General features: G+C 38.6%; 2 protein-coding genes across 14 annotated transcripts; one reads left to right on the plus strand and one right to left on the minus strand.

The window, feature by feature from the left end:
- Positions 1–339: 339 nt before the first annotated feature.
- On the plus strand, positions 340–19,172 carry LOC132787688 (microtubule-associated protein tau). Of its 12 annotated transcripts, none has more exons than XM_060794936.1 (9): positions 8,381–8,475; positions 9,992–10,688; positions 10,862–10,905; positions 11,873–12,062; positions 12,126–12,328; positions 13,021–13,206; positions 14,142–14,159; positions 14,599–14,757; positions 15,640–16,684. In XM_060794936.1, exons 1-9 carry the CDS (start codon positions 8,458–8,460, stop codon positions 15,739–15,741), a joined length of 1,617 nt encoding a protein of 538 aa, XP_060650919.1. In that variant the 5' UTR covers positions 8,381–8,457; the 3' UTR covers positions 15,742–16,684. The 12 variants fall into 12 exon arrangements, 11 of the variants coding, with proteins under 11 accessions (XP_060650923.1, XP_060650920.1, XP_060650921.1 ...); XR_009632577.1 differs by lacking the exons at positions 8,381–8,475; positions 15,640–16,684 and adding exons at positions 16,746–16,943; positions 17,367–17,882 and having other exon boundaries at positions 9,428–10,688; XM_060794937.1 differs by lacking the exons at positions 8,381–8,475; positions 9,992–10,688 and adding an exon at positions 348–989 and having other exon boundaries at positions 15,640–16,656.
- Positions 19,173–19,562: 390 nt separating this feature from the next.
- LOC132787691 (ras-related C3 botulinum toxin substrate 1) lies at positions 19,563–23,282 on the minus strand. Of its 2 annotated transcripts, none has more exons than XM_060794944.1 (5): positions 22,970–23,282; positions 21,258–21,403; positions 20,943–21,175; positions 20,711–20,871; positions 19,563–20,615 (listed from the first exon to the last, which is right to left on the minus strand). In XM_060794944.1, the coding sequence occupies exons 2-5, from the start codon at positions 21,371–21,373 to the stop codon at positions 20,538–20,540; spliced, it is 588 nt and encodes a 195-aa protein (XP_060650927.1). In that variant the 5' UTR covers positions 21,374–21,403; positions 22,970–23,282; the 3' UTR covers positions 19,563–20,537. The 2 variants fall into 2 exon arrangements, with proteins under 2 accessions (XP_060650927.1, XP_060650926.1); XM_060794943.1 differs by having other exon boundaries at positions 22,981–23,280.
- Positions 23,283–23,335: the final 53 nt, after the last annotated feature.

Raw genomic sequence — 23,335 nt, forward strand, 5'->3', positions numbered from 1 at the left:
AAAACTGGAAATTTATTTTTGCCGTTAAACTAAAACTTTCCCATTTTTTTAGTTTTAAAATATATAGTTTTTTAAATCTATTACTTTGTAGTTTTTAAAAACTTTGAGTTTTAATTGTTCGTCGCAATTTAACGCTATGCTGAAACCAACCACGAATTGCCAATAGATGGCGCTGTTGTCTTAAAGCTGCTGTAAGAAAAAGCTCACCACACAATTTCCCCTTCACGTGTACTAAAAAGCTTCAGCGCAGCTTGTGCGTCTCCCGAGTACGTTAATTAGGAATTTCAACGAATTGAAAATCAGTTGAAAACGAGATAACAAACGTTAAAGATACAAAACGCTCCGCTTACGCTTCAAAGTTGCATTATCAAAATATAATAAAAAAAAATATTATATATAACAAAGTGCAAGTGAGTGCAGCATTATAATTGTTAAAGATACATATACAAATTTATTATTGGCCGATATTCAAAACACATCTCGCTCTCGCATCGCGGTGCTCGGCAAGTGCATTAGAAAATCAACTAAGGCATTCCAAACGTAACAAATTTATTAAGAAAAAGAATTGTGAAAGCGGTGCAAAGAAAATAAAAACGAGTACACACAAAAAGTCGCAGTAGCGAGAAAAAGTTGAAACGCACATAAAAAGTCCTGGTTTGAGTGCAGTGCTCACACACACACACACACACACACATACATAAACACATAAGCATACATCCGTGTATACACATACACTTTCAATATGGCGGATGTCATGGAGAAAAGCTCTGTGCTGGAAGCTGCTGTGCCAACAACAATGGCCGACCCGCGCCCCACGCAGCCCACGCTGCAACAGGAAGCGCAGCTCCAACAGCCGCAGTTACCATTGTTGCAACAACAACAACAGCAACAACAACAACAACAACCGCCGCAGCAACTACAACAACAACAACAACCACAACAGAAAGTGGAGCCGGCTCAAGCGACTCGAGCTGGACACGAGCAGAAAGGTAAGGGCAGGGCCAATGACTTTAAAGCGCATTGCACATACGCCGTGTGTACACCAACAGCAAATCAATTAGCCAGAGTTGCCTGCAATCGTACGAATATGTATCCGTATGGCTCAATTATACAAAGTGTGGCATTGGCACACCCCTTCAGGACATCAGTTCAGGACATTGATGGTTATGTTTGCTGAACATGCAGCCAACTGCCACTGTCACGTCATTCTTGGCGGCTTATTGCCTCCACCTTGTTGTTAGCCATTATGCAAATAGATTTGTGTTTTTGTTTTGTTCGCTGTTTTTGTTTCTTTTTTGATCTCTCTCTCTCTCGCTGTCTCTGCCTTGACACAGTGTTTGCACAACTGTCGACATCGCAGTCGCAGTCACAATACGTTGATTATGGTTATCAGGCTCGTCTGAAGTGGCGGCCAGACTTTGCTATTAACTTTGTAAGCCTGCCAGCCAAAGGATGTGCAACCATTGTCTCGCCGGCTCAACGACCTGCAATTGTGGCACGCACCCCACACCAAGCAGCACTTTTAATTGTGCAGCATGCCTATGCATTTTATCTAGTTGATGACGTGCTGCGATTGCGATAAAAGTTATCAACAACATGAGCTCATGCTCTCATCAAACTGCTGCTGCTTCTGCTGTTGCTACTGCTGTGGTCGCTCTGCATATGACCTCGTTTAAATTAATCTAAATAGAAGCAAGTTTTTGGCGATGCTATCTCAATTTTGTCATTCAGATCATCAGCTGCGCTCTGCTCTTCACATATCTCCAAACAAAACAAGTAATCAAATCAATATTTATAACCGATCAAAAATAATTTACTCAAGTGATTGCGAAAATGACTCAATCGAAATGAAACTATTAACTAAAAATAATATGTGAAGTATGCCGATCGATTAAAGTGTCTTTTGTTGGCATTGCAATTAGAGTATTTTGTCTTCGCTTTGACCCACAAAACAATACAAATGTTTAACAGTTTGTTTGGTTTTGTGGCACACACATACATTTAGTTGCAGCTACACCCGCTGCCGCTGATTAAATCAAATGCTCAAATGCTCAAACGTTTAACTCAAGTGCAAACCGGCTCAGTTAAGTAATCATAAACAAAAACAAAGCTAGCAATGGGCATTGTTTTTAGCGCACAAACTTAGAGCAGAAAAAAAAAAATTAAAAAATAAATAAATATAGTTGTTGATTGCTATCACTGCCCCCCATCTCAACTGTCTGTTATTCTCTCACCCTCTCTCTCTCTCTCTCTCTCTTCCACATGAAGTCATCATGAGCTGTGATGACAACGTCACCTGCTTCTCAGCACGATCCATTGCAAAGAGAATCGTAACACTTGTGGGACACATATTTATAGCATGTATATTATAGATCTACAATATTTACTTTGGATTGACATTATCTGTGTCGCTGATAACAGGTGCTTGATATCTGCAATGTTTTTGCTAATCGCAGATAAGTGCAAAGTGCCTTTCTCTGGCCATAACTCTGCTAACTGAGTTGACTTTACTTTATAAATAGCCAACTTTGATTGCATTCTGTCACCTTCGCTCACGCTTTCGTTGCGCTCTCGCATTTGCCTTTTAATTAACAAACAAAATGCAACCAGCTGAGTGACAATTTCTCATTTGCATTTTGCATTTTTCTTTTCGTTTTTCTATCTATTTTCTCGCATCTTTCTTCGGTTTGCTTTAATGGGGGCGTGCTACTTTCAACGGAAAGAAACAACACCAAAAGAAAATAAAGTATTTAGACAAAATACAAAACACAAAAAAACTAAAGAAAAGAGCATCTGCCAACTAATTGTTACGGTTTCCGTCAATTACCAAACACTTAGTGCCATATTTGTGTGTTAAGGGGCTGCCACGCCTTTGACTCACAGCAAGCAAATGAAGCGCGAAAATCTATCAAAGATTTCACTACAATTTCCTAATTATGCGTGTGGCCCTTATTTGGCAGCAAGTGATTAATACCACTGTCCATTAATTCAAGCATTCACTCATAGCCAACAAATATTTGAAAACGAGTTAAAGAAATGCACACATGTTGTGTATTTAACAAAAGCTATGTTAAGGAAACTATTCATATACAGACAGAAAAATATCTAGATTGAAAAGTATATTTCAATTCTTCATTTAACATTCTTACGATATTAAAAATACAATATTTACAATATTGAAATAAGAATTTTAGACAGAAAAAATCATAAATTAAAATTTTTTCTTAAGACTAAAAACACATTACTTTAAAATTAAAGACTTGCTTCGAGAACATTTTGTCCTAGATTGAAAAGAAGATTGCAAAACTTGATTTAAAAACTTTCCGATCTTAAAAAAAATGTATTGAAATTCTATTCTGCGATTTTTTTCAATTCGAAAACACTTAAAAAAAAAAAATGAAGAAATTTTTCCATTCTTGAAACAAGACTATAATCTTGAATTTAAAAATTGTGCAATCTAGGAATTCTGTAGAATTTTGATCTTTATTTAAGAATAAACCTTCTTGGCTAAATTCATCATATAATCTTAGTTTCAGAAAAAATGTTATAGTTTATGGCGTTTTTTCCTTTTGTGCACATGTTTTAAATTTTAAAGCTAAAGCAATAATGTTCGTCTGTATCTTTAAAATCGAATCTCTTTCGGATTTTCTTGCGGTTATTAAAACTATTACAACTACCATTTTGTTGCATTGAAAACAAATTTATTGAGGCCTTAATTGATCTTAATCTTCAGCTGGTCATTGAGAAGAAAGTTAGTATTCCACTCATATACAACTATCTAAAATATGTGTTACAAAAACAAATTAAGTTAATATTCTTTCATGAAACATTTATGAAATGTAACATATTATAACATTACACTTGTTATGCGTATTTCTTCACAATCATATTTTAATTATGGCAACGCAAACTTTGGCCACGCCATAAAAGAGAAACAATTGGGGTAACTGTGCCACAAGATTCGCAACTGTACACAAAGTGTGTCTGCGGTTGTGTGGGCAGTTTAACCCTTGATAAGAGCATAATGTGCATGCATATAAAAGTAAGGGGGGTGGGAGGGCAGACTGGAGGGTTGGTCCAATTATATAGTACTTGCAATTCAATTACAGTTGCAGGCGATGCGATGCGATGCAATTCAGATCAAGGTGCAAGCATTAATATGGACAATGCGTACGTTGAACATTTATTAGACTGTGATTTGTGTTTGTTGTGTTGTGTGTCAGGTGAATGCTAATGTAGTGGCTGACAATTGAAATGCCGCATAGTTGTGCTTTATTAATTAATTAAATTTTTTGGTGGATGTGGCATTTAAAAGTTTGATCAATAAAATGCAGAGAGATTAATAAGGACGTCAAAGTTGCTTAACCGAAAATGTCAGAAACATATGTACATTCATATATAAGCGAGGGGGTGAAAGAAAGCCTGAAAGACTGGGTGTTGGTAATTGTTTTCCCCCAACAAAGTGTCGCTTGGCACGCAAATTTTGCGAGGCGGACAGACAGCAACCCGATGGTATTGAGTTACTCGAAGCTAGAGCATTGCCTGGCCTGGAACAACCCATCGACAGTTCATTAAACTTGGTCAAAACGCCACGTCGATTGCTTCGATTTCATTTCGATGTTTATAGCCAGTTTGCACTTTCGCCCAACGCCCGAGGAGTTTTTCCCACCTCTTCGACTTCGACTCCGACTTCATCTTCATCATCGTTGTCTTTGGCTGGTTACCCAATGGCTCCGCTTTTGGTAGCCGTCGCATAATTTGTAATTCTTGTTGTGGCCAGTCCATATTTGTGGTGTGGTGCGTCGCCTGTTTTGGCCAAGCGCTGCGTGCGTGCCACAGTTGCCACATTTTGTGGCAATCAATAACCGACGAAGTGCGTCAAGTTAACAAATATTTAAGTTATCTATCTACGCGTCGCGTCGCTAGCCAAAAAGTCGCACACAATCTACGACTAGAGAGATTAATTCAAATTTTGATTTATCGTTGATAGCGATAGCATTGTGGACTTAATACAGTTTCAGTTTCCTGTGCTGTGATTCATCTTTTTTCCATTCTGCGTTGCAGCCTCAAGAGGGCGACTCAAGAAAGGGAAGACATGCGCAGTGCAGCATTCGGCTTGCAGCAGCGTTTCGTCATCTCTCATCCTTTGAGATTCCTCAAGTGTCACTTGTGAACTGCATCAGCTCAAAATGTGGCATCAACTTATTTCATGTTCCACATAAAATAATCAATGAGTCTGCCAAACGCAGTGAAACAGTGAAAGGAAAATGCCCACACACACACACACACACATATATATATATACATAGAGCACACACTATATACTATATAGGTACATTTATATAAATGTGACCAAAGGGAAGCCAACAAAAAGAGGCATGCCGATAGATACTGAATACGTTGGCAGCGTTTGCCCCTTCACACCCCCAAAAACACACAAACAAAACAAAATGTTGATGAGCGAGAGAGAGGTAGAGAGAAGTGGCGGCTTCAACAGTAGCCAGCAGCTGCCGCAGAGCAGCGATGTCGACAGCGCAGCAACTGCGACTGCGACAGAGCAACCCCCCGGTAAATGCGGGTGTCCGCTGCTGCCGCTGCTGCTTAACCATCATCCGTTAAGTTTCGGTTTTAGAACACTTCCCCAGCGAAAGCTGAAGCTTTTTAGCACAACAGCTGCTGAGCTTTTGACAGCAACCAAGTTTCACACCTTTCAGGCATTTGGACACGAACAAAAGTGTCGCTAGCTTTTTAGTACTCCACATGGCCGCTGTGTGGCGCTCTACTGAATTTTAGTAAACTGAGAAAACTAACTAATAAACATTTCTCTTATTTCATTGCAGGTATTTGAAAAAAAAAAACTAAAACATTTCTCAATGGTTTTTAAATGGCTTCATTAAATTGGTATGTAATTCATTAATTAAAGATTGCATAGGTTTAAGGTAAGAAAAATCAAACCGCATTTTCTGCCTTGGTCAGCAGTTGGTAAGCTGTTACCTTAGTTAACAAGCTAACTAATCCCAGTTACAACAAATGAACAAAAAAATACGTCGCGTCTATGCAAGGTGAACACTTGTCTCTGTGTACAGACATAATAACCTTGACAATCGAATGAGCGACTAAGCGATAATAGGGCCAACAAGGCAGACATTAAGTTAACGCAACATGCAATAGACGCCTCAAAATAACCATGTCTACCCCACCCCACCACATCCACGTCCACCCTCAAATAACTTTGACTTACTTCTGGGTCTACGCTGCGTATGGAGAATGTCGGTCTTGCGTGCTGCTTGACTCTAAATATACAACAATTAGTTGCAAATCATGGAACCTATGACAACAACACCTGAATAATAGACAAAGTGTAGTAAAAATTGTATATTCTCAATGTGATGCGTGGCAATCGGTGCCTGTAGCGCCTCGAGCTGATTTATACGACTGCGAGGGTAGGTTGAATTGTTAAGAATATTACTTACAAGTTAGTAATACAAAATAAAAGAAAATACACGTACTTTAGTTCAAAGTCTTAGTTTAGAATCCTTGAAAAAAGTGTAGCACACTTTTAAGGGCAACACACTTTTGGTACTTCTAATGTAAATTTCACATGAAATTGGAGCAATTTATTAAACGCAAACGTGTTCTAGAGTGACCCTCGTGTATGCACATAATTTGTGTATGGCTGTTAATATAGGAACATGGCAGATATTGCACAGAAGCGCGTCTAATGCGCCCTCTGTGCCCATTAAATTAATCAAGCCAAATGAAATCTGCATAAAAAAATCAAATTGCGACTGTGTGCCAGGGTCCAAGTCTTTGCTTTGCTTTGCTTTGCTCTGCTTTACGTTGCCTTATTGTTGGCGTGTTGAATTTGCATTTCTGTACGGCGCCCAACTAATAAATTTGTATGTCAATAGAATATGGCGGCAAGACGTTGGCCCCAAGTCAAGTCAAGTCAAGACAAGTGAAGTCGAGTCGCGTTGTGTTGAGCTGAGCTGAGCTGAGTGAAGTCGACGTCGACGTAGCCGTCGAATGGAATCGCTGAATCGCCAGGTGAGCGAGCGAGCCTCGAACTGCGCAAGGACATTTGCGACTGTTGCGACCGTTTGTGAGAAGTTTACGAGCCGTCGCCCCACCGTCCACCAATCCACCAATTGTGTGGCATTCGGCTAACAGGGCGGCGCATTCATGCTATCAAAAACAAATTCCTAAGTATTGTAATTCGAAATTTTTCAAAGCAAATAAAAGTAGTCGAGTTTTAACACTCGCGCCAAACAGAACGCAGCGGGCGCGCAACCATCACAAAAGCAAACACGACCTGACAGTCTGACCTGAAGTGGATTAAATGTAACATAAATAAATTGTGAAAATATATATAAAAAACATCAACAACGAAAAAAAGAGAGAAATTCTTTTTTTTATGCCACAAAAGAAGTGTCAAGTGAAAGGCTGAAAAGGATTATATTCAAATTAAATCCTTGTGGTGAGCACTAAATGCTGAGTGCAGAGTGCAAAGTGCAAAGTGCATTATCCTCTGCATGGCCAAGTTATTGCCCTTTGGCTAGGAAAATCGATAAAATTGCACGGTTCTCCACAACTTTCGAGTCGTATGTGTGTGTGTGACGGTCTCTGTGTGTGTGTGTGTTTGCTTTATGGGGAACTGCAACAATTGATAATAAGTCCGTGTGGCATGTAAATGATGTCAGTGATAAGATCACAACTGCATTGCCAGCAAAACTTTGACAACTGAATTCAATTCCGACTTTCAACTCGTTTTTAGCCAAAAGTTTTGCAGTTTGTTTGCATTTGCATTTTGCCTGGCAAATGGAAAAATTCTAATTGAAATGGAATGGCGTCGTGTCGCCTTGCCTCACTTCGAGCTTAGATGGGCTGGCAAAAAGCGCAGTCATCGCGCCACATCGAGTATACGACATGTTGATAATCAATTTGGCCAAGTTTATTTGGCCACAGAGCAAACGACAGTTTGCCACATTCAAGCTTGGCAGTTGACATGAAAACGCGCGGTACCGTTTTCTGTTGGAATTTCTGCTGTGCAATGCAGAACGAAACAAATCATTTTGAGCTGTAATTTGCGGTTGCCTGCGCTGCCCCATCGCAGTTCCTCAGTCCTCAGTCCTTAGTCCGTAGTCCTTAGTCGAGTCGGTTGTCTGCAGCCACTGTTGGCGCCTCGCACACAGTGTTTTGCCGCTCAGTTGTGAGTTTACACGTGTTAAGCCACACCAAGAGAGAGAGACCGTTCCGTATATACATATATTTAGTTTTAAAACAAACCAATTTCTTCTGCAATTTTATCGATCGCCTGTCAAATTCGGACATACTAAAAAACTAAATGCAAAAGTTTCTCTTGGCGTTTGCTGCCAAAGTTAATTGCCAGGTAGTGCCGAGAACCAAGCCCAAAAGCAAAGCTAACCCACAAAATAGCAAGTGAAGCACATTGATAATATGAGTGATACCGATGCGGTGAGTTTTTATACAATATAATTCGTATACGTATGTATATTTGTTTTTATACTTGCAATAAAAGCACCAAGATTTATGGTTAGAATCAACTGTTTACGAGACAATTTGTCATGGATTAGCATAACTGAAGTCTGCCTCGAAATCTTGTTATTATTAATATTTGTGTACATTATTGTGCTGACCTTGAGTGCAGTATATATTGATGGTGCTAGCATGCCAGACAGTTGGCAAGCAAGCGAGCAAAGCAAACCAAAAAAAATGAGGCAAATCGAAAACCCTTTGCAAAACAAAAACAAAAATCAAACAGCAATTTGGCCAATAGCGCATTTGTAGAGAGTCTCTCGGCTAGGCTTAGGCATTTGTATTGCAATTCACAGTCGTATTGGTCTTAGAACTGTCGAAACTTTTGTTGAATCAATAAGCGACAGTAATAATTTGGGTCACATTCCAAATAGCAACCGAATTTCATGACAAAATTCCCTAAATGGTAACCCAAAACCAAATATCCTCAATACCCAAAGCGAAAGCACAGAACAGAAAAAAGAAAAAGAAAATAAAACAAACAAATGTAGCAAAACAATAAACTGTAAACAAATGCAGAATGGAAGGCCCATCAAATTTGAGAGGTTCACTCGATATGCCGATATACCGCTAAAATGTATTGAGACATGTGTATGCACAATACACATACACCCGCACACACACACACTGTACACTCTGTAGTCGCACCTTGAGTTGGCTTTTATGCATGCACGTATGCAAATGATATGAATATGGTGCTGGCCACCAGGCGCCTCCTGCTCGCACCCACACACACAGACACACACACACATATATATTTGGAAGCCTACCACGTATTGGATTACCCGACACTTGCACATTGCTGCACAGACACCGCAGGCGTTAGGTTCACAGTTCACCAAAGCAAAACCGCAGCACCAGACAAAAAGCGCAAGCAAGAACCAGCATGTTTGGCAGCACATCAACGTCTAAGGAGCGCAATGGAGAGAAGCTTGTCTCCGCTTCCGGGTATGTGGACTATGCGGAACCTTACGAGAGCAGCGATCAACCCAAGCAGCAGGGGAGCTCGGAGTTTGTACAACGCTCCACGGTGGAGCAAGTGAATCCGCCAGCTACACAACAACGCGCTCAAGCGAATGCTAATTATGCTCAGCCTAATCCCAGTTACAACACAGACCCAGAGCGACGTGCTCAGCAGCCTGTAACTTATACAGAACCTGAGCGCATTGCTGTCCAGCGTGCACAGCCTAATCCCAGCTACGTTCAGCCCAATCCCGTTCATGTCGATGCGGAACGCAGCGTGCCACAGCGAGCACAACAACCCAGTGCCGACTTCACTCGACTGCGCAGCAATGTGCTGCCCGTGGAACAGGCGCAACACAATCCGAAAGAACGCACGCTTAGCACCAACTACAACACAAATTCCACAGCCAATTCAAGTGCCGACTATGTGCTTAAAGAACGCTCCAATGCGAAATTTGTTTTGCCCTCGCAGATGCGACCAGCGCTTGGTCCGCCCCAGCCGCGACCTCCATTCGCCGGCGCCCGTCCCATGGTCGGTGTGGGTCCACGCCCGCCCATGCCCCCGAATATGGTGGGCAGACCGATGCCGCCGCCGCTGCGGCCCACAGACAGCAAGAGCAATCTGCTGATGGGTCCGCCACCGCCCATGAGACCGGGCATGCCCCCGCCGCAGCTCAGTCAGCAGAGCATGCAGCAAGCGCGTTTGCCCAATGCCGGTGGAGGAGGACCCTTAAGTCCACCGGGACAGGGACCGCCCAGGCCACAAGGCCAAGGCTTCCCATGGTCAGCTGGACCGCCGCCGCCAGGCGCTAGACCACCACAGAACATGCAACGACCGCCGCCGCCAACATTTGCACGTCCCATGCCCGGGCAGCCATTGCAGGCGCCCTTCCGACCCCAGCTCTACAATCCACAGGGGCCACAGGGGCAACCCCAACCCCAACAGCAGCAGCAGCAGCCGCATCAACAGCTGCCACAACAGCTGCGACCACCGTCGTCGGCGGGCATGCACAACGATAATGATGATGATGATGTCATCATGGGTCAGGCGGTGACGCCGCTGAAGACGTTCAACATGCGCAGCGATCCGATGGGTTCGCCCCTGCTGGAGGAAACGGAGCCACCATTTGACACCAGCACACCGTCGCCCACAGATGCGTTGCTCAAGAGTAAGAGTAAGAGTAAGAAGAGAAGACATTGTGAAGGCGTGTCAACAATTTGAAATTTAATGAAGCCATTTAGAAGAACAAAACCAAAAAATTAATAATCGAAATCGAAAATTGGGTAATTGATGTAGACAAATTCACATTTGTTTTTCGTTTTTGGTTTTTCATATTCACAGAAGGTGACAATGACAGCGGCGTGGATGAGTCCACTCAAGAGAAGGTGAGTTTCCGTTTCAAACAAACGTAAAACTTTAGATAAACTGGTTGCCAGTTGATCACTTTTGGGTCGCAGCTCTTAATTGAGAGGAAATTAACTCGCTGCAAATTAATTTAATTCGTTGACCAGCGTCTTTTTCGCTGCGTCTGCGTCTGCGTCTGTGACTTTCGTAGCTTTGTTGTCTGTGTGTCTGTTCACAAATCATAAATATCTGTAAATGGCAGCCGCCTTCATGCTCCATTAGACAGCATAGCACAGCGATTGTGGCATAGTTGAGAGCTCAGCGCCAAAGTTCAGACTAAGTTGTGGCTTTGCAGACGTCAGTTGGCAGTGTTTTTGCAGTGGGAATAACCCAAAACAGCAAACAGCGCGAAATACAAATAAGTTTTACCTCATAATCGTGTGAGTGCAGTGAGTATTGAAGTGACTATTGACTAGTGACTAGGTCCACACACACACGCACACAGGTGCGCTGAGACCGAAAAACAAATTGCCAAAAGTAATGCGATTTATGTGCCAAAACACGAAACAAACTCGAAACGAGAGGGGCAAACAGCGGGGAATATTTTCGGGCAACTATAAATACTTGGCTTGACGGCGACAATCGATAAAACAATGCATAAACTATGAATCCTTCGTGTCGACAACTACAATGACAACGAAGACAGCAACGACGACAACAGCAACGACAACGACAACGGCAGAAAGGACGCACCAGGCACTAGGCAATAGGCACAGAGATAGCATTGCTAGTCAGAGTCATAAATGGCATAACGTTGACAGCCAGCAGCGGATGAGTGTTATTGGCAGTCGTAAAGTCGTAAATTAAGCATACGCAATGCATTTGGTCATAATGGCAGATACGAGCTTTCTTCTTGTAATTTATTTTCGCCCATTAAATCAGTGGCCATTTTAAATGTTCTACTCTCTCTCTCTCTATCTCTTCGCATATTATTTATGTCATGTGTAGGATCGCAACGGACCGAATTCACCGAGTTCACCGGTTAAGACGCCCACATCGAGCTCCTCGAAGCCAGACAAGTCGGGCATCTCCAGGCCACCGAGTGCCACACCGTCGAATAAATCAGCATCCAAGTCGCGCAGCACCTCCAAGAATCGTCTGCTGCTCAAGACACCCGAACCCGAGCCGGCCAAGAAAGGTGAGTAAGAAAATTTGGCAACTCTTGCGTATACTTAATATTCAAGACATTGTCTTGTGACAGTTCCAATGAACAAGGTACAGGTTGGCCATGCGCCGTCGCCCAATCTGAAGGCGGTACGTTCGAAAATCGGTTCGCTGGATAATGCCACCTACAAACCAGGCGGCGGTAATGTGAAAATCGAGTCGAAGAAGATCGACATTAAGGCTGCACCACGCATCGAGGCCAAGAACGACAAATATATGCCCAAAGGCGGCGAGAAGAAGGTAAGTTTTAAGTTGGCTAAATATAAATTGGGTGTGGAGTCCCATCCATATGCAATACATTAATATATGCATAAATATTGTGCTGAGTCGTCTTATCGACCATATATCTTTATAGACAATTCTCGTGTTGTTTTTTCTGTTCTTCTTGTTTAATTGAGAGACTTACTTGTACAAACAAAAGCAAAAGCAAAAGCAAAAACAAAAATCGAAAATATGAAAACGTAAAGTATTTGCTAGAAAATTCAATTTCACGGTCGATTTGCGATGCGATATATTTACTATATATGCACATACACCAATGTGTGTGTGTGTGTTTGTGTGCTCACGTACTTATTTAGTTGCATATTCTCATGGCAAAACTATCATCTCTGTATCTCTGTAGGAAATGCAATTACAATTATAAATACAATTCCAAAAACAAAACTCAAAACTCGCACTGCCAGTTGTTAGATAGCCTTCTAGAGTAAACAAAATAATGTATCATAATGTACTATCTTGTATCTAGAATTTCTTCGAACGTCGTGACATTGAAGCAAGCAACTGTTGCAGTTTTGCAACTTAGAAATCGAAACACGAATAACAATTAGCTTTGACTTTTAATCGTTCTACCTAACTTTGTATCTATTTTGCAACAACTACAACTACACAACTACAACCACAACACCACTTGAATACGCAAAAACCATTTGTAGATAGTTACAACAAAGTTGCAGTGGAATGCCAAGTCGAAAATTGGCTCATTGGACAATGCGGCACATAAGCCTGGTGGCGGCGACAAGAAGATCGAGACACTGAAAATGAACTTCAATGACAAGGCCAAGTCAAAGGTTGGCTCCAAGGACAATGTGAAGCATCAGCCCGGCGGTGGCGACATCAAGGTATGCTCACTTTCCCCCTCCTCAAAGCGAAACTCCTCTTAGTCCAATGAATTTCCACAATCGATCTATAAACAACTCGTATTTATCAGTTCAAAAAAATGCAGTTGAGTACTCTACATAAATATTTTGAAGACGAGCGCAGTTGGTTTTTTTCTTCTCCTTTGTTTTTGAACATCATTTTGTTGTATAGCCATATAGCTATAACAAAAACTACTACTTTGATCTTAACTGGCATGGGCATGGAAATCTATATGTACTATCTATGTAGGTCCAGCGACTCAGACCTCTCTCAACTGCATGTGCTGCATCAAAATGCAATCTTTTAGTTTACTCTTTACTTTTATACCGGCATGTTATCAACTTCTCGATACTCACTTCATCATCAGACCCCCCAACAAAAAAAAAAAAAAAACTAAAACTAACACAAAAGCATTTCCCAACAAAAATTACTTGGCAAACTTTACAGAAGTACGCATACAAATTGCCATGCAATCAAAGCATTATCTTTGGCGAAGGCTCCAAGATTGTGAGCCAACGCCTGATGAACAACAAGCGTCTGGATGAGAATTTGTATAATGAAGAGGATTAGTTGGGTTCGTTCGGTACGTAAAACACATCGAATTTGTTTATCAAATCTCGCCCTGCACTGCGAATCGGTGATAATACGAATCATTATTCTCTAACCCTGTGGGACACATTTCTCTCATCCAAGTTCTCCATTAGTTGCTCTAGCATGTTTAATTAGGTGTTTTTCTTATGTCACTAAATTCGGCTCGCCGAATTGAAGTAGCTTTCTAAAAAAAAATGAAACTACTTTGCATATAAGTTATTTTTATTTTTATTGAAACGTTTGTAAAACGAATTAAAATTTTTTGGAATATGTATTTTGTTTTAACCATGAAAAAATTGCCTTTAACAAAAATGATTTACAAAAGGATAACGACGCAAAGGATGTAAGTAGTTTTGATTAATTACCACTCTATCTCTCTCTCTGTGTGTGTATACGTCCATATAATTGTACATACATACAATATCATTGTAAAAACGCTGTCTTTGATTCAAATTTTTGAAATTTTGATACACATAACTTTTTGATTACCAATCTCAACAAAGCACCGTAGTTGAAATGTATTTGTACTTGGTAGTAATTGTTTTTGTAAGTGTTTTTTCAGTTCAATTTGTTTTTGTGTTTTTTTGTGCGCTGTATAAAAATTCTAAATTCCAGTTATATCAAACGATTGGCCAATCATTCGAATACAGAATTGATGTGTGTCCATAATCAACCACAATCCTTATACAACAAAAAAAAGAAACCCAAATCGAAAATGAGAATATGAAAAATGCAAATTTGTTAATCAATTTCTGTGCGTTGCCGGTGCTGCTACTTTTCAGATACAATCGCAAAAAATAGAAATTAAGGCACAAAGCAAAGTTGGCTCTTTGGATAATGTAAAGCACAAGCCCGGTGGCGGTGAAAAGAAGATTTTCGATGATAAGGATTATTTGAAAAATGTTGAACACTCTGTTGCACTGACAACACCACCAACACAGGTAAACGACGTCTACCTAAGTGAAGTAGTTCTTTGCTAGATCGTAGAGAACATTTTGTAAATACAACATTCATTCTGATTTCCATTCATTATGATTTACGAATACAATGAAAGACACTCACACTCAGACTCACACTCATACAAACACAATACATGAATCCCATTTTGTGTTGACCTCAAGAAATTCATTTTTTAATTGTAATTGTAATTGTTAATGTAATTGATTGTGGCATTTTTAGTTTGTGGTATCATTTGATTATTCATTCTTAACGAGTATCTTATGTAATCAAGCAATAACCGAGAGCACTGCACTCAATAAAAAAAACGCACCAACAACAAATGGCTAACGAATCCACCCAATGAACAAAGAAATTTTAACACAAATAACCAAACAACATTTCGAACTAACTGTGATTCACTTTTCCCAAAATGAAACCAACTAAAAGGCAAAGGAAAAAAACCATCTAAACTAAATCGAAATCAATACAATTGTTGACATCTATTATACTTAACATATTTTTGTCTTCTGGCACTTCCAAGATAAGATTTGAATCTCTTACAGCGGGTGTTTCAAATATTCTGTTCATTTCGTATTTATAATTTTGTTTCGTATTGTGTTCTTGTTATATTATTTATGGTTACATTTAAAAATGAATTTCTTTCAAACTCAAACTGAGATGATGCCATTGGCCACGTAAAAACAAAAAAAAGAATCGAATATCGAATCCAAAATTCCTATACTCGTTAAAAAAAAACAAAAGTGCTTCATAGTATTCATACATACGAAGGAGTGTTGTTAACCATTTTACACACATTCTCTTCTCTTCTCTTTCTCTCTTTCTCTCCCCACAATATCTATCTCGCTCCCATCTGGAAAATGTAGTTCGCTGCGCAAGGTCGCTTGGTGGCCACCATACACCTAGAATTCGGTCTTTGTAACTCTGACTGTGTGTGTAACGATATATTTGAGTCGCTTTTTAAGTGAAATCCCAGAAACCAAACCTAAGCAAAAAAACAAAGAAATCATTTAATTAATCCAATAATAATAGTACCTAAAAGCTTCAAATCGGGTCAAAAATGAAAACAAAAGAAAAACTTAATTAGCTCAAATCTCCAATTTCCAATCTCCGATCTCTCTCTGAAATCTCAAGACAATGCGAATGGAAATTGTAGTTGTACATGAACAAAATCTCGAATGAGTTTGCAAGAGTTTCTATTTTAAATTATATATATGTATATAAAGACGACAAATGTTTAATTATAATACACACATTTGACAACAAATTTTTATTAATTTCGGCACGCTGAAATTATTTTATACCCTATCCAAAAGAAAAAAATGCTCTACAAATTTGGAAAGCGTATGAATCCGCCGACTCTTGATAACCACTTATAATCGATCTCAAGATGGCTGCTAAGCATTTGTTAATTCCCCTAGTCTATAATTAAACCAAGATACCAAGAAACAGAAAAACAAGAGACAAGTGAATGCCAATTGAGTATTATTTATGGCAATAGTCAAAACTTTTATACTATGTAGAATAGTACAAATTTTTAACAGTATTGGTATGTACAAATGAATTATTACGGTTACTGACCTAACAATAGAAATGCTCAATATATACAGACATATATACATATATATATTTATCTATTATCGATTGATGATTAAAAAGTTAAAGATTGTGAAAAGTCTGCCCAGCATTTAAAACCATTTATAACAAAATGCAAAATGCTTTGCTCTCTCTATCTCTCTATCTCTCTCACACATCCCATGCGAATCTAGAAAACCGAATTTTGGGTTGGTCAGAACTCATTGACATAAGATTATATAACAAATGCAATACATGTACCATAAATACATTTCGAAATTATCATTAATTAATATTATACAATAATGTTTAATTCTGAATTAATTGTGTGTGATTTTTGTGTATTTTTCGTATTTGTTGTGCTAAATGATTTCCTTTTCTTTTCCATTCATTATAGGAATATATATACACATTTTATTAGTCATAGTCATACTACGAAAAGATAATACATATATTTAACTAAAGTGCATTAAATTCGAAATCCGTTTACTCGTACTTACTATATATACGACATACTACAACAAATATTACGTCCATTATTGCCTACTCTACGTTTTTATATTATGAAAAGATGCACTACTTTCGATAAAGTCCTGTAAGTTTGCGTGCGAGTTCAAAACTTTGTGCGTTGCGTATCTTTTTAACAGTGCTGTGATAGACTAACCGAACCGAACCGAACCGATCTGAACCAAACCAAACCAAAACCAAAAACTGCATCGGACCGTACCAAAAACCTAACTGATTTGATCAAACCAATCGCCCATACTAAGTCCCGGTTTCATATATAATACAAATTGCTTGATGTGCTCGTCGATTCCACGATTTACTTTTCCATTTAGTTGAATATCCTTTATTTGTTTTTTGTCATAACGAGGCTTTCTGGTTTATATACTTACAAAAAAAACAAAACAAACCGAATAAAAAAAAAAAAAAGAAAAATATGAAAGTTAAACAATCTGTTCACAACTTTTTTGTTTCGCTATTATTAAACACATTTATATTTTTATCTTGAACGCAGAGTCCACAACCATCCATGACGGCTTCAACAAGCGGCGCTGATGAAAATTTGAATCAACAAAGTTAAATCAAAAACAAAAAACAAAACAATGTCCAAAATGCATGTTGAGAAAAATGAAAACTCACACAGATACACACACTCACACTCATACAACAATTTATACAGATACAATTGATCAAAGCTTATTTGAAATGTAATTTGTAAGCAAAAAAAGTTACACAAAATGAAAAGTATGCAATAACTCCCACAAACCACAATAAGAGTATTTAATCAATTTGATAATTGAATTGTGCAAGCACACACACAAAAACACAATCACACACACACACACAGTTATACAATCTGATAATGAAAAACAAAAACAAAAAAATTAAAAAGTATATGACTAGTTGATCAATGCACTATTTATCAAAAAAAAAAAAGAAAAAGGATAACAAGGCAAATGCATAAACTATATATAATCTATACATACAATATGCAAAAAAAAAATTCATATACTACATATATATATATATATATTGAAAAGGAAAAAAGTATCTAAAGAGTTAAGACAATTATACAAAAAGACATATAGATAATTGCATAAAATATCTGTGGCTTTACGTGTAGTTAAATGTGTTGAACGATTTATATTTTCACTCCTAACGCGTAATGTTGAAATATTAAATTTGAATTTAAATATCAGAATCACAATCAGAATCAAGATACAATTGAAGCTCTTCAGCAATTTAGATACTTTTGCAAAACATAAATAAAAAGAAAAAAACGAAATCAAAATCAATATAAACCGAACCGAAGCGAAGATAGCAAGAACAATTTACCACTGATTAAGCATACTATTATATTTTATAATTTGTAATATGTAATTTGTAATTTGTACGAGTATCCTCTTAATACATAGGAAAAATGCATCATTCTCACAACTTATTTACACCCCTGTTACAAAATGTAAGAATGCAAATTGAAATGCAAATTAAAAACGTAATAAAAAACAACATTTTTTCATTTATCAAAAATCTGTTTTCTGCATTTCTTGCACCACAGTCGCATAGTTTCTCAATTTCGACAGATTATTTGGATGCGAGTATCAGTAAATCAGTAAATCGATCAATTTGGCGCAATGCATATAGAATATATATACTACATACTAACTTAAACAATGCCACGCCCACGCCTAACGCAGCAAGCGTCAAATCACAATGCGCACAAAGTCAACCTTCCACCACATTGGATGCATTGGTAATGAGATCTGAGCAAATTTGATAAATTAGAAGCAAATTGTAAGTTTCTATCTTAAGTCAGTTTTATACTTATTTCAATTTCAATTTGATTAATTTGATTCTTAAAAAACAGATAACACTTTAACTATTCTGCTAACTCTCCAATCTGTTTGTGTGTTATAATAATAATAATAATAATTCTTTACTTAACCCTTACACAGTATTGGAAGGCTCCGCGCATACAACGTGCCACAACATTGACCTCATCGATGTCATTGCCAGCGGAATGCTTGGTGTTGTCTGTATCCATGCCATCGCTAAACTCCGAGCCCAAGCGCCCCAAGAGTGCGGGCGCCAAAAAGAAGCCCGGACAGGCTGTGCATCCGAAGCCCTTCCGTTTGTATTGAGAGGCGGATGCGACGTCCTCTCCTACTAGTCGCAACACTGAGCACATTGAAACACCAACAAAACGATGCACAGCGAGATCTCCTATCTCCATTTTATGGAATTGTTAAACCGAGTTGAAATCGAGGCACGCACTTGAACTCCAAAACTTATCATCAAAAACTGTTAATTGTTTACAACAACCAAAAAAAAAAATATATGAAAAAAAATAATGAAACGTGGCATTTAAATAAATAAAAAATTTAATAACTAGCAATGTTGAGCACACAAATCGAACAGTTTTTTTGATTTTATTAATTACAGTATGTTGTATATATATTTCTCATAAGTAGATAATCAGTTTCGAGTGCTCGATCGATCGAATTTCAATCGAGACGCCCTTCGTTTGCATTTGCATTTACATGAGATTTCGTTAGTTCGTTCTTTCTTCATTATATAATAATTAATATAAAAATGGTTTTGTTTTTTTTTATGGGGGTTTAATCTTAACGTTGTTCTCTGAAGTGTTTACAAAATTGTGTGCTTTGTTATATTTTTCTTTTTCATTTTCTTTGTTTTGTTTCTTATTTCATTCTTTTTTTTTTGATTCGAGTCAAGTCACATTTAAATGCAGTTTGCCATTCCATTTCCATTCCTATTCACACTTTCCGCTATATACTTAAGCCGTAAAAGTTGTTTATACATTGCAATTTTAAAGTTAGGACAATAAATAAGTTATTATAAAATAATAAACAACAGTTATTACAATTTGAAAAGACAATTTCAAATGATTATGCTTCGATGTTTCGAGCAAAGCAAATATAGTAGTTTGAAAAAAATAGGGTTATGCTAAAGTATCGTATAAACTGTTATTTGTTTTTTTTTTAGTTTCGTTTCTCTATGAGCTCATCGTCATGTGATAATTGGTTATTGTTGAAATTAGGAAACGCCTTGGCTACATAATTATAATACATTTAATCAAAGTTAGGATTTGTATAAATATTGATTTTCTTTTAGCACTGATATGCGAAACCAATTTTGTTTTTTGTTTTCAAGCTGCTTGCATTTCATATAAATTTCTTAATCTGCTGCCCCTGCCGCTGTGCTGCTGCTGTTGTTGATTAAAATTAGTACAATACATTTGATTCAATTGACTAGATTTCAATATGTGTAGCTGCTGAATTCTTGTTATTTAGTTTTACTTATTTTCTTTTGTATGTTTTTTTTTTTAGTTCTAATGGGAGGGAGTCGTAGTGTTTTGTTTGTGCCATATGTGTGGTTTTAAATAAAATAGTATGCAAAAAATACTTTCAACTTATACAATTATTAAAAATTATGTTCATGCTCAATGAATCAAATATTCGAATTGATTTGTTCACGCTTAGGTAGAGATGAGGGCGCTCCCTTGGTTTATTAGTGTGTATGAATGTTGTTTTCTTTTGTATCTGTATTATGGAGTGAGGGTATCTCTCGTTTTCTCTCTGTCTCTTTGCTGTTTGTCGCTGTTTTCTACATCGATTCTGAGTATCCATTGTCGCCGGTTCCAAGCAAATAACACGCTGCTTATTTACATAACTAAACACTTTCGCTGGCGTCGCTTTAACGGCTCTGGCCTCAGTACAGCGCGCACCGCTTCCTCAAATACCTAAAAAGCAAATGCAAATAGAGAAAAGAAAAAAATAGTATCGTCAGATCCGATCGTCTGCGGTTGTGTATATACAATGTAGGTGCGTCACTTACTTGCTTGAGGCCGCGCTGCGTCAAGGCGGAGCATTCCATGTATTTCACAGCGCGTATTTTATTCGCCAACTTTTGACCTTGCTCGCGCTTAAGCGGCGTCAAACCCTGTTCGGCCAAGCCGCTCAATGTCTCGCGATCGTCACGCAAATCGATTTTGGTGCCTGCGAACAAGAGAGATCGATTTAATGGCGCATTCAAAATGAATGTAGTTGATAGTTGGCGATCAACTTACCAACAAGTATGATGGGAGCGTCGGGGCAGTGATGTTTGATCTCTGGATACCATTTGGAGGTGACATTTTCGAATGACGAGGGACTCGCCACACTGTAGCATATCAGGAAAACATCTGTCTGTGGGTAGGAGAGCGGTCTCAAGCGGTCATAGTCCTCTTGACCGGCTGTATCCCACAATCCCAGCGACACTTGTATTGTGTCCACTTGCATAGGTGCCGAGTAATTATCGAAGCTGTGTGAAAAGAAAATCCAACATAGAAATGCATTAGTCAAGATCTGTTGTGACGTATAACAAATGGAGTTCTCATACTTACACTGTAGGCACATATTCACCGGGAAAACTATCTGTTGTGTAGGAGATTAGCATGCAAGTCTTTCCGACAGTACCGTCGCCAACGACGACACATTTTATGGGCCTTCCGGTTGACATCGTCGAGTCGTGACTGTGTTGTTGCTCTAGCTGAATGAGCGAAATGTGGCAAACCAAGAATAAGAAATTGTGGAAATGTGAATGAGAATGTGTTTGTCGGAATGTCTGTCGAGTGAATGCGTGCGCATTTAATTCAATTAATTAAGCTCTACTTAAGGCAATAAACTGTTCATCTAATCTGACGGCACAATGAAATTTATCTCAACTTATCTGCACACACACAAACACACACATACACAACATTCGCACTGACACTTACACTTTAATTGCTTTTAGGGCTGTGACTAAGTTGAGAGAAACAAGCGAATAAATACACAAAACATACAACAACACATATGGAGATATATACGCTATAATACGATCAAAGGCTTGGCTGGTCTGTGCGGCCGGCAAAAGCGAAAGGTGTGTCCCAGCCGTAAAAAAATAAAAATAATAAAACGAAAGTTTTATATGCGCTTTGAGACGTTTTTGCAAATAAAATTTACAAAAATAGATCATGATGTGGTCGAGACTGAGACTGCGGCACACAACATAGTAAATAATAACATGAGCATGGCCACATTTGTTAAGCCGAAGATTAAATACTCTTTGTCACAAATGGATTATTTATGTGACGCTTTTATTATTTATGTTTCTCAACTTAATGCAGCAGACATAAATATTTGCTGCAATAAGATAATTCTTATATTTATGTAAGATATTTTATCTTAATACCGAACAGTAGAAAGTACTTGTGCGTATCTGGAAAAATCACTGACACTAGATCTCCATAGGCGGAAGCTTAAATACTCTTGTCAAAAGTGGGATGTTTACGTGACGCTTTTAATATTTACGTTTCAACTTGTAACGCAGCAGACATAAATATTTATATATTGTAGAACGATACTGCTTATGTTGGTGTTACACATTCCATTTTCATACCTAGCAGTATAGAGTTCTGTTGAAATCACTAGGGCATCTTGGTATATCGCTAACCCACTGCATACAAAGTAGGTAGTGCGTAACTAGTACAATAGACAAGCGTATGCTGATACCCTAACAACACTTGCATACACACACGCACACGATAGCAAAATGGCAATAGGGGGCGCCATGGAGCACAAACAGCAACAAAGACATACAGAATGCGTAGAGAGGAAGAAGAAAGTGGAATTGAAATTGTGACAGCAGCAGACGAATGCGCCCAAATAAATGTTGCGTATTGTGTTTAAAAATAGAGACACAATTAAGTTCTAATAATGCAGGCGGTGGCCGCTTTTTCGACCCCTCCAGCAAAAAACAGACAACGCCGGCGTTGCGTTTACGTTTAACTGTAATTCATATGCCAATTCAATTACAGTTCAAGTGAGAGCAGCCATCGACTTGTATATATCATTGCATTTGTGGCCACATGCAACGTTTAAGCAGCTCGGGGGGGGCTGCGCAGGGCAGGGCAGCGGGCGCTCTCTTCTTTTTATTGTTATGGTCGAGTGGCGCAGCACTGGACATCGTGCATTGCGCTCTGTTGTTGTTTTTCTCTGCAAACTGCAGTCTGCAGCTGCCGCCCATAGTTTATTTATTTACACACAAATTAAACATTTTAAACCTGCATATTACTTTGTTTATACCGTTTGCTTAATTATCCTTTGTCCGCAGCGGGATTTGGGAATCGGCAAATTGTGAAGTTAAGTTGCCTTTCTTTGTACTTTACTTTTTATCACTTTTTTCTTTCTTTTTTTATTTGTGTGCTACACCAAATGCAATGCGTTGGCACACACGCCACACACCGTAAAATACGTTGTAAATTGCACTATTTATATATTATTGATATTTTGATAAAATAAATAAATGTCTTATTGGCAGCGCTGCGGTTTTACTTTCGTATTCTCCTCTCGCGTATTATCTGTTTTTCTTTTTCGTACTTTTGGTTTACACAAACACGCACACACACACTTACACACACGCCTCTTTTTTGACAGCGTC

Source organism: Drosophila nasuta, chromosome 2R (assembly GCF_023558535.2).
Source record: "Drosophila nasuta strain 15112-1781.00 chromosome 2R, ASM2355853v1, whole genome shotgun sequence".
Lineage (NCBI taxonomy): Eukaryota > Metazoa > Arthropoda > Insecta > Diptera > Drosophilidae > Drosophila > Drosophila nasuta.